Below are 12,356 nucleotides of genomic sequence, written 5' to 3' on the forward strand. Positions count from 1 at the left end.
TTCAGCTGCAGAACAAGGCGGCAGCGTCTCCGTTTTCCAAACAATCTGCTGCACCCTGCAGCAGCAGCGTAACAGTCAGGGCACAAAAACTAAAACGTGACAACAAAGGACACATGTTGCACCAAGGCGTGATATAATCCGACATTGGTGGAGCACATGGGACAAGTTGTAACACATGATTTAAATATTTGCTTCTTTATCTCTGAAGCAGTTTTAGAACAATCTGATTTATTTTATTGGACTCATTTAGTCATCGATTATTCTTGGTAACATCTGTTATGAAACAGAGCTCTCTTCTTTCTGTGCTCTCTCTCTCTCTCTCTCTCTCTCTCTCTCTCTCTCTCTCTCTCTCTCTCTCTCTCTCTCTCTCTCTCTCTCTCTCTCTCTCTCTCGCTCTCTCTCTCTCTCTCTCTCTCTCTCTCTCTCTCTCTCTCTCTCTCTCTCTCTCTCTCTCTCTCTCTCTCGCTCTCTCTCTCTCTCTCTCTCTCTCTCTCTCTCTCTCTCTCTCTCTCTTCCTCCAAACACATTCCCACAAAAGAACAAGATGTTTATCTCATTTCACTAAATTTTCCATTAAAATGAAGGTTGGCTTGTAAATACTGAAACCTTGAGTTGTTGTTTTAGGAAAGAAACAAAAAAACAGTTCATGTTAAAATCAAGAATTTATTGGTTTCATTTTTTTATGAGTCCTGGTCCAAAATTAAGCAGAGCATAAGTAATAAAAAAGCAAAAATCTGTGTTTTTCAACAAAATATGTCATTCTCTTAAGCTAATGGTATCTTTTTTAAATAAATGGCCTTCAATGACTGTTTTTTTTTACTGTGACCTTGCACAGTTCAATCAATATCTGCAATTTTCCCTCAATACTCCAGCTGAGCTTATCTTTGCCTAATCTGTGATGACAAGAGCCGCTCCATTGATAATCAATGAGAGGCCTCCTCTGTGGCCGCTAAGAATGTTTGTTTGCGCTTAAATCCAAACACATCTCACACAGCTGTCTGGCCTCATTTAAATAACACACTCGTTACGGCTTTTCAGGTTTCCTTCAAACGCATCTGCTGACTCCGTATGCTCCCGTCTCCGCAGGTTAAACCCAACTTTAAAACGGTGCCCAACGGGAAAATAACCACGGCAGCTAGACAAAGGCCCGCCGGCCTCAGTAAGAAACTCTCAGCTGAGGAGAAGGAGCGGGGAAAGGAGAAGGAGGAGAGAAGCGAGAAAAAGGAGGAGAAGAAAGATGAGGAGGAAGCATCAGAAGAGAGCCGAGCGGAGGAGCAGGCCTTCTTGGTAGCGCTGTACAAGTACATGAAAGAGAGAGACACGCCCATAGAGAGGATCCCCTTCCTCGGCTTCAAACAGAGTGAGTAGCACAACTTATTCTCTTATTCCCTCCCTGGCAGCGTTTAAACAAAGAAGCACTCTACTGTAGAAGCAGCGGTAAAGTTTGTGTGGGTAGGTTCTGCCGGGTTTATTTTGAGAAATTTAGGTCATAACATTGCCGGTGGGGAAGGTTAGCGAGCTGAGAGGAGATTAAAGAAAAAAGAAAGGCACCTGTAAGAAATGCAACAAACCTAAAAAAAAAAAACTTCTCATAACTTGGAGGAAAAGAAACAAAACAACATGTTTGAGAAGATGAGTTCAAATGGGAGGGTGGGGTGTACAGTGGAGCACGTTAGCTATACTGCCCCCATGTTGTGATCAAATGAGGTGCAAGTGTGTGTTTTATTCTGAGTTTTATAGCTTCAGGAGGAGGAAATGGAGAAGTGTAATAAAAAAAATAAGAAATACACCGGAAAAGAGCACAGTCAATCTGCGGTGATGGTAAAATGAAAGAATAACAATCTTAAGCTGTAAAACAGCGAGTTAGGAAAGAAGAGTAACTCAGGAGGCTTTCTGTCAGAGCACATTGTACTTAGCTTTCATGTGGGGGAGAGTATCTTCTCACACTTGTCAAAAGGTCTTCCTGTGAAGGCCAAGAACGCCCTTTAACAGCGTATAAAGAGCATCACAAGTATGGGAAACACGTCTGTGCCAGATGAAAGATCTCTAATATAGGTCAGGTGCTTAGCTTGCACTTGAAGTGCACAGGGCCGAGCAGAGAAACGTGCACGTAAACATCATAAAGAGCTGCTTTCTCACGTAAAAACGAGGGGAAAAGTGTTGATCTTGAGGAAAAAGGCACGCGAGAAGGTGAGCTTTCATCTGTGGTTGCTTTTTCAGATTTACTGCTTCTTCAGAAGGAACTCACGTCAACTTGAACCGTTCTGCTCAGAATGAAACAGCTTCAGCAAATTAACGAGAGGCGGGCGAGGGAGGGGAGACGTGTGCTGAATGTATCGTTGACAGTTTATAGCTCTGTAAAACTCATTAATCTAAACTATTACACCAAGGTAAGCTGTGGTCTCCTTGACTCGGCTAACACCACCACGGTATTTTGACAGTCCTGTCGTCTCTGTTGCCAACATGCTGTAGCTTAAATAGGTCCTTGTGGTTGCTGGAGATGGAGAGGGAGAGACGAAGACGTGGAGAGGGAGACGGGGGGAGAATTATGCACCCAACACACTTTACTTTTAGTTGGTTTTGCTGCTTGAGCCCAGAATAAAGTCGAGGTCCGACGTGCCAACTGTTTTACATACAGCGCATGCTTTGAATCTCAAAATCAGACACATCATAAGCAAACACCCTCATTAAACGTTAAAATCATGCTGTTTAAACTTCGTCCTTGGCAGCGAGCACACATCAGCACATGTAAAGAGGAGGAGGGGAGAAAAAAAAGAAAGAAAGAAAGCACATCACAATTAATTCAAATCCTCAGATGTAATCGGCTGCCATTTTCATATTTTCTCCTTTTAAACTCACAACAGATTCATTCAGGGATCAAAGAGTCCACTTTGATGTGATGGAAAGTGAAATTGGGCTAGTTTAGCTGCATTTGAGTGTTATTTTATTCCCCTAGTTTTCTCCGAGTGTAACAAAGCAACAGATGGTTAAACGATTTACTAGATTTGCTGGCTGTGTGCACTAAAACATGCATTTGATTCACCTCCAAAATAAGTATTAGTCAGAACATGGATGGTGTTTATGTTTCTGTAGATCGCAGCATAATGATGGGAACCAGCGCAGCTCAGTCAACCATCCTGTAACCTCTAATATTAAAATGATTGGCTCAGCACAACGTCTGCTTGTTTTTCACTCTCTTAATGATTTATTGTAACTCCAGGGTTTATCTGCATTAAACATCTTTGAGCCGAGGTGCCTATTTGTGGCTAGCTGGTCTAAAACATAAAGAATGGAGGGTTTATTTGCCTTTAGAATAGAAACAAACACCAGCTTTAGTTTTTGCATTCTGTTCTACGGCTAATATTAACTTCTCTGAGATAGAAATGCAGCTTTTAGTTTATTATTTGATGAAATAATGTGAGTTTTTCCATTTAATTTCCAGTGATGATTATTTTTTGAGTGCCCTTATTTATTTCCACCAACAACCATGGAATGTGTTCCTTTTTTACACTTTTATATTATTTATGCAAACATTTCAACAAATAGTGTTTTCGTTCTTTCATAAAAGAAAGGAACGATAGAAACTGACGAATAACTGTGGCTGCAGTTTATTCCTGTAACTGGGTTATATTTTTGTCACTTATTGACTTTGCTGGGCTGCTGCTGCCTTCTAAGTTGTATGGATGCAGATGAAATGTTGCAGGGGAAAAGAGGCTGCGACCGGGAGTCAGGGGAGTAAAAACAAAAGCATCAACGGTGAAATTGTGCATTCTGAATGTTCTTGATCTGCGAGATTAACCGTTTTAGTAACCGTGCATGCAGTTTCAGACACTCACGCTCCCTCGCTTGGACATCAGCGTGTGATTGTGAACATCAGTTCCAATTTGTCTCACTTTTTCAGCCTTGTTGTCTAATTGCCATGCCATTGGTGTGTCATTGAGGCTGCATTGTGTTCCTGTTTTGTCATCCTTATCTCAGGGATAATTGCCCCTGCCAAACAGAGGGGAATTAAGAAAAGAAATTACTAATGACAAGACATCTAAGAAAAGGCATGTTCTCTCATTTCCTTTGTGCTCTGTCCCCTCCCAGTCCCGTGTGCGATTGTGGTAATTACAGTCGATGCATAACAAGCTAGTTAAATAGACCCATCTTTCTGTTTTCACAGTCAGAGAGCACAATGCGCCGGCGTGCTCAGTTCAAATAGAAAAACCTTCCCAGCTCCCTTTGTTATTCCACCCGAGCATTGACGGTCGCAGAGAGGAGGGAAGGAAAAAATCAATGCTGTCAAATGCGGAGATAGGAAAATGTCATTTTGACAAATGCAAGGCTTTGTGTACGCACAGATTGAATTTTGATGGATTTCTCCCCAGGCGAAGCCTCCTTTTCTTATTTATAGGCCTTCATATAAAAATGTTAAACAATGATGTTACAGAAAGCAAATACAAATGCCATTGGTACAAAAAGTCCCCCAATGAACTTGTGGTTCTTTGTGGGAAATATTTTCCTTTTAAAACAAGACAGTCATTTGAAGCCTCTCTGTTGCTATTTATAGCACGAATGTTTCACTAAATATGTATTTTGATATGGCTTGTCACGGCGAGTTTGCATAGAGAAATCAATGCAAATTAATTTGCATTAGTTCAAACAGCAGTTTGAGCACACAGCCAAGTGTTTGATGTCTGTAATGGTTTCCATTCAAACCTGCAGGCTGCAGCTGAGACTGATGAATGCCTTTGTCAAGAGCTTTATTTGAACACATTGTGGCGCTTGTGCATATGCAGAAATATTTAGCTTGGAATGAATTTAAAAAAGGTTTATTTGTCATTTCTTTTTGACAGCATCTAATTAATGAATTAGTTTGTAGCAAAATAGTTCTAGAATTAGCCAAATCAGTTTGCAGTTGCTGATTATTATGGAAAAGAATTAGGGCCACTGAAAATAAAAAAAAGTAAAGATAGAGAATTCTGACTTTTTTCCTCAGAGATCCAGAGATCTCAGAATTCTGACTTTAATTTCAGAACTCTGACTTTATTCTCAAATTTCTGATTTTAATCTCACAATTCTGACTTTATTCTCACAATTCTGACTTTAATCTCACAATTCTGACTTTTTCCCTCAGAATTCTGACTTTAATCTAAAATTTCTGATTTTAATCTCAGAATTTACTTTTTTCTCAAGATAGTTAAAGTCAGAATTCTGAAAGAAAAAGTCAGAAATCTGAGATTAAAGTGAGAATTCTTTTTCTTTTCTTTTTTTTTTGTTTGTTTGTTTTCAGTGGCCCTGATCCTTTTCCGTAGATACTTCATCAGTTTTGAAATGTTGTGTTTTTATTCCTTCCATTTCTTGACTTAAGGATGAAAATATTCATTTCTCTGGTGTAATGACGGTAAATGACGCCATTTGTTTCAGCTTAGTTCCCTTTCCCAGAGTTCCTAACTGCCTTGTTTGTCTTCTGTCTCCCACAGTCAACCTTTGGACTATGTTTCAAGCTGCTCAGAAACTCGGAGGATATGAGTTGGTAAGTATTCACATGTGTGGCAATATATCCCCCTTTTACATTATGGTCGTCCCCCCTCTCCCTTTGTTTCACTCCTGATGGGCATCCTCTTTTGTTCTCTGTTTCTAACATATCTCACCATCTGATGCTGTCCCATATCTGCCGCCCTTCATATTTTTATTGTTGTCTTTTCCTTTGCTGCCCTCATTTTGCCCTTTAAGGTCAGTCACTTTTTTCCCAAGAAGAAAGTATCGCTCACAGCCACTTTTAGCAGAAACAGTGCTGTTGTTTTAAAAACCCCTTAGTGTGGAAAACACATGTTCCTCTGTTCTGCACAGAGCTGAAGGAAATGGGATAAATCACTCATTTTTCCCACGTTGGAGATGGAGTAAAATGCACACACATAGCCACGAGCGTGCACACACCGGACTGGATGCAAGTGCGCGCACACAACCAAATCTGAGCCTGAAACAAGGGTGTATGAGGCATTCGACTTGGCAGACGTTTATTCATTCACTATTCATCTGCGACATGTTTCCAAAGTGCAGCGAGTGTTTGATGTGAAGTCATCAAGTGTGTTGCACATGCTTGTTTCTTCATTAGCTAGCTACACAACGCTCTCCAAACACACAACCAGATCAGACCGTAAACAGGATACGGCTCATATAATTGGGGCTCATATCCTTTTAAAGCCATCATATCTGCATTTGATTATTTCTCGTTTCATGTTGAGGCTTTGTTAGCGCAGTGGCAGCTTGGGTTTTGGTGTTTTATGACAGAGGCTGTTCGTTATTCCCATCTGTTATGGGATAAGGGATTAGAGCAGGAACAACTGACTGCATGATGTTAACTGAGCTTATTGTGTCAGAGAATTGAGTGAAGTGTATTTAATAACTGGAACATTGTGACTCAGTAACTCCTCAAGACCTTGAAATGATGTCAACCATTTTTGTGTTTTCTAATTTTTCTTTTATCGTGTTTTCAATTATTCCCCTTCCACTTTCATAGTCTTCTCTCTCTGGTCTGACTTTCTTCTTATTATTGTCCTTTCTTTGTGTTGTTTTCATCTGTTCCTCCAGATCACTGTGCGCAGACAGTGGAAGCATGTTTATGATGAATTGGGTGGCAACCCCAGCAGCACAAGCGCCGCCACGTGTACACGGAGACACTACGAGAGGTGAGTTATAGTGTATATATATGTATGCATGTGTGTATATATATATATATATATATATATATATATATATATATATATATATTTAGTCCTGGAGTTAGGCATCACACTGGATTTTCATGCACGCACAGTTAGCATTGTTTTAAGCGAGCAGACTTTCTCAGTCTGGGTCTGATATGATTTAGCAACACCACAGGACAAATATTGACATTTTTAAGCGATGTCACTGCATTTAAAAACATAATGTTAAGTTAACATTGAAGGATAAAAATGAACCGAGGAGCTTGTCTCTAATCGAGAAGTACTACATTGATGCAATTTCAGCAATCTGGTATTTTTTTTCTTTAGACTAGATTTTGGATGTGTGTGCGTGTGCGTAAAAGGGGGCAGGTGTGAGAGGAAAGATTGTGGTGAGCTAAGGAGAAGAGGTCTGCTGCAGACGGTTTAAGTCCGTGGACACATGTAGCCGGGTTCATGCATAACCGAATATTCTTCCCTGACCATCTTGGAATAAAAACTTGGATTCACACCACCTCACTTTTAACAACAAATCCTGTGCATTGTGAAGCACATTCAAAGGCCTGTAGGTGGCAGTAGTTCCCAAAATTGTTGCCAACTTTGCCAAAAAAAAAAAACATTCCTCAGATGTGGAATAATTAGGTGGTGGGCAATAACTGTCCTTAAACCTTGTCCTTCACTTGTGGTCTTCTACACAGAGCAGTAATTGAGCTTGTAAGTACAAGTGTAAACACAGGTCGCACAGGTGACATTTTTGTCGCGGCCAGTGATGTTGCGAAATGTAAACTCCTGGTTATTTACATCCACAAGCAAATGGTGACAATGGAGAATTCACAACTCTCCATCTTTGTCTGAGTTGTTGAAAGAATGGTTTTTGGTGCCATACATCTTCCCTATCGTGTGGATGGCCAGCCAAACGTAGAAAATACCTTTGTTCTGTGAGATACTCAGCTACATGTGTGCAGGGTCTTGGTAAAACAAACTGTAAACCCGAGCAACATCTACGTTTGGTTTTCAGTAAGTTCTATCGGTGCACAATCAGTCAGCGCAACTGCAATCTTTGTCAAAACCCTAATTCAGCTAGCGTTAGCATGGCTTTAGCTAACTTTTCCAGTAGAAAGCCTTTCAGATATGAGATTTTGGTCATATCACTCAGCTAACTCAAAAGGATTAGGGTTAGACGCACCATCAAAATGGCCAAAATAGCCACGTAAGCCTAAAAGTTGCTAGTTTAATTCCCATGTTTTCCAGTTAACATGCAGAATTATCTCTGAGTTAAGCTACTAAACCCCACCCAGCCCCCAAATGTTGGAAAAAGGCACTTTGATTACAGGGAAATAAAATCTAATGTAATGTAGCATATTTCTGAATTAACCTAAAAACTACAGCCAGATGGGAATCAGTCAATTTCATGGAACTAATTGATCAACGCTAAGGTGCTTTAGGGGGGAAAAGTGCTGTAATTTCCTTTCATTCTGTACCACAAACAAACCAAAGAGGATTAAAATCCTCAAAATAACAGCAGTGTTTTGAATTATTAACTGACCTACATGAAAAACATGAATTCAGTAACTATAATTTTCTCTAAATATGCACCAAAAGCACAGAAACTGAATAAAAGATACTTTAATGTATTCATTTAAGGATTCAGTCAGATGCTGCAGCGTTTTGAAACTCTGCATCATAATCACTCAGATGGTATTACCAAACCAAAGCAAGCATATGGGTGTGATCCTGAGGGGGCTGTATGGGCATTATGCAGCAGAACTTGCACGCGCACACACACACACACACTCTCTCTCTCTCTCTCTCTCTCTCTCTCTCTCTCTCTCTCTCTCTCTCTCTCTCTCTCTCTCTCTCTCTCTCTCTCTCTCTCTCTCTCTCTCTCTCACACACACACACACACAAACACACACAGCAGAGCCTCCTTCCCAAGGTTAAACAAATGGCAAATACCACCTTTCCAGTAAGAGATAACCAGTCGCTCGTCAAGCAGGTCATTCCTCCTGGTTGGCGACCCTCTCCACATCCGTCTGGCTGTTGCAGGTTCATGCATCAATACAGACACACACACACACACACACACTTACACACCTGTCAGTATTACAGCGAAGATGCCAGCAGTGCCATATGAGGGAGCGAGGCAGATTCAGATTGTGTCAAGATTGCACGCTGTAAGCAAATTTGCAAGCTCAGGCAGCAGTGGCTGGTGTGGCTTTTCCAAGAAATCTGCAAAACCATAGCTTCCTGAGAGTGTGCTGTTTATTGTGTTGTATTTTTGACAGGCTGATAATACGACTCTAAACGTTCCGTTGCCTCAAATGGAACTTTTTCAAAACAGGACCTGCTGTTTATACAGCTGGTTGGCATAGATATCAATATGTGGTTTCAAATAAGTTAGATCCCTGCAAAAAAAATGGACTTATTCTTGTTTTGTAATGTCTATAAATCACTATAAGAGCATATTTGAAAGGCTAAATCGTTCATTACAGTGTAAAGTGTAAATAGGGTTGTAGGAGCGTGGGTGAAGTCGGATAAAACTCACATGGGATGTGCTGAGGTGTGACTGCTGCTGCGCTGGCCTTTCCCTCTCCAGCCACCGTGAAGCAGCTGAGAGAAAATAATGCTGAATCAATACAAAGCAATAATATCCACACACTGCAGTGAATATCAGGCTGACACAGAGAAGGTGCACGCAGGAGGTGGCGACGCTGGGGTGATGGGGTACGCGAGAGAGGGAGAAATCAGCTGAAGCTGAGCGAGCTTCCATTCAGGGGACTAATTTTAGCTGAGCCTTGGTGTTTGGGCTGCTCGGAGGGCAATTAGCTTCAATGTATTAACTCAGCAAACACGACCATTCTCTCTGCATGATGAATGAAGCTGTTTGTAGGCTCGCTGAAGTGTGTGTTTGTTCCCCAGAGGCGTCTTTGTTTCCACCTTTAATCATTAGTCAACGTGCCACAGAAATATAATTCACAAGCAGGAATGTGCAATGTGGGAACCGGAGCAACATCTATGTTTCAAGGGCTCACTCTGAAAGATTGACTAGTTCCAGCGGTGCAAAGTCGAGAGTCAAACGGGATGTGAAATCCTCCAGCGAGCAGCAGAAAAAGGAAACAATAATTCAGGACACAATTCTTTTCAATTAAGAGGGTATTCTTGGCTGTCTTTGGTGTTATTTGGGTTAAAGACCGCCAACATCCACAAGCATTCAGCTCTCGTTTTAAATGATACACATTATCCCTTAATGGTAAAATCACATCCAATGGTTTCCTAGGAGATGTTATTGTGAAAGATGGAGCCAAGGGCGTAATCACTATATTTATGCTGTCCAGGAGCAGGCAGTAATCATCCGTAGAAATGGAGTTGCATTGCAGGAATTGAGCAGGAGATAACCTCAGTTAGTTGTCATTTTCAAAGTTACTGCTGTTTAGTCACAGAGTGTTGTTCATTAGTGCACCAGGAGTTAAACAAATCAATGCAGAAATGTCCGAGCCGAGGGTGGGGGGTGGAGGAGGGGGTTAGCCATAACCCTTTAATGATATTTATTTAAACTGTTTCCCAAGATTAGCTGTCAGGGCCCAGCGCTCTGAATTAAAAATGAGGTCATGAAAAAGATGGCATCAATAACCTTGAAATAGACTGCCTTTTGCTTCTGTGCTGTGCCATTTTCTCTGTGTGTCCCCCCCCCCCCCCCCCCCCCAACTCTCCCGCCTTGCACTCCATGCTGTTTCTTTCATTATACAGGTCAGCGCCTTTTAACAGCTCCTACATATTTAATCTTCCCGGTTTCCTACGTGATCTCTTGTTACTGAAACATCACATTCCACTATCTCTGTTCATTTCTGCCAGTAACACATTTTTAATACCTCACCGTGCCTTGGCACTCTAATGTAATTGCACATCGGGGTTGGCATTGAGGTGGGGGGGGGGGGGGTATCCATGGCAACAGAGAAGCAATTTAGAATAATTTGCTATTTAAATACTCTGAGGTTTCGAGCAACAGCAAAGACTGCAGAAGAGTACTTTTTTTTTACATATTTCTTTTATTAATTTGGGTTAAATCATTTCATCTTAGAAAGTGTTGAATGTTTTCCAGATGCACAGGACACAGGGCTGGTGGAATATCCTCAGATCATGCAGATATCTGTTTCTTTTAAGACACATGCACGCTTGTTCCCATTTTTGCCAACTAGATGTTTTATCGATTCTGCCTTTATTCGTTCATCTTTGTATCGATGCTTCTCTGTATAAAGCACGTTTCTAGGAAATCTTGAGTCGTTTTTTTAAGCCGAGGACAGTAACTGAATAAGGGCAAAAATTTGGCTTAGAAAAAAATAAAAAAGCAACAGCAGCTTTCTTTGTTCCTCGTAAATCTTCTTCTGTTCACTACCCAGAATCATGCACTCATCAGCATCTCTGTGCTGTTTGGCAGATACATCAGATGTGCTGCATTATCCTCTAACTCGCCCTTTTCAGTTATTCTAGAATTGGATTGCAGCAGGATAGAAGGATCTTTTTCATGTTATGGAGGAAAATGATGGCAAAGATGATAAATTTTACTAAGCAAACATTTTTTAAAAGCGTGAAAGTGCTGTAAAGGAGGGAAAGGGACGGCTGCAACGTGAGAACGTTGTTTTGTGTGTCCTGTCAGCATTCCTTAACACTATAAACAATGTCTCAACATGTTGTCTGGATCAAAAAGCCCCAGCCAAATTCTTTGTATCTCTGTGACTCTTCACTGAATCTGGACTTGAGCTATGGTGGGAAAGCGTCCAAAGAGCTGCGTGTTCTTTACACTAAAATAGCAGCCAGCTATTTTAACCTCTGAGAGCTGGATGGTTTCTTTGTGACAAATGCTTCATTGAGCATTCAGTGAGAACGTTTTTATTTTTATTTTTTTAGAAACAGTCCAACAAATCCCATTAGGGTGAGATCTCCTTATGTGTGGAGTTTAATCAGGTCCTTAGAGTGGCGTGTCTAGAAAGTATTTTTGGGGTGGCCAGAAAGGGGCACAAATTTGGACAAGGGTGGCACATGTAAATGTTTAATAACTTTGATTTTTTATTTATTTAAAAGCATTAATCATAATCTATTTGGCTACTATAAAACAAAATAAAGTCAAGGCACATTACCAATGGGGCACTTTTTATCAATGATTATCTATGATATTTTTCCGTGGAATAAATGCATAAATTTATCTAAATAAAATTGACACTTTCTTTTAGAAAAGAGAGGATGGTGCACTTTGGATTAAATACACGTCATTTAGTGATTATCATTTTAGTGAATTTTAACTATTAATTTGTAAATATTTTTTATAATTTTCAACTAACAACAGAAATAAGTGAGCTTTAAAACCTATAAAAATATCAATGAAATATATGTTTTGTTTGAACCCAGTAGCCTGACTTTCAGAAATGTTTTGGAGCATGAACCAAACTTCCAAATGTCATCTTACATTTTATATTTTGTTGTTTATATGTTCTAGATTTTATGTTTTTAATGTTAATATGTTCTAGATATTTTTCTGTCTCCTGGAGGCGCTATGCCCCCCAGCCCCCTCTCTGGGCATGCCTCTGGATCCTTATGAATTATACCACTGGTGTGTGACGGGCGATCGCCTGAATGAGGATCTATTTAAGTCAGCTGAGATTAACAACCGCA

The 12,356-nt window shown here is 40.5% G+C and overlaps 1 protein-coding gene across 1 annotated transcript in view; it reads left to right on the forward strand.

The window, feature by feature from the left end:
* Nucleotides 1-12,356, forward strand: part of arid5b (AT-rich interaction domain 5B) — a 95,940-nt gene that overhangs the window by 77,932 nt on the left and 5,652 nt on the right. Inside the window, exons 6-8 of the mRNA XM_070542486.1 lie at nucleotides 1,087-1,360; nucleotides 5,466-5,518; nucleotides 6,577-6,674. Of these exons, the coding sequence (XP_070398587.1) occupies nucleotides 1,087-1,360; nucleotides 5,466-5,518; nucleotides 6,577-6,674 (425 nt within the window). The remainder of the gene's footprint in view (nucleotides 1-1,086; nucleotides 1,361-5,465; nucleotides 5,519-6,576; nucleotides 6,675-12,356) is intronic.

This window comes from Nothobranchius furzeri, chromosome 12, assembly GCF_043380555.1.
Source record: "Nothobranchius furzeri strain GRZ-AD chromosome 12, NfurGRZ-RIMD1, whole genome shotgun sequence".
In the NCBI taxonomy this organism is placed as follows: domain Eukaryota; kingdom Metazoa; phylum Chordata; class Actinopteri; order Cyprinodontiformes; family Nothobranchiidae; genus Nothobranchius; species Nothobranchius furzeri.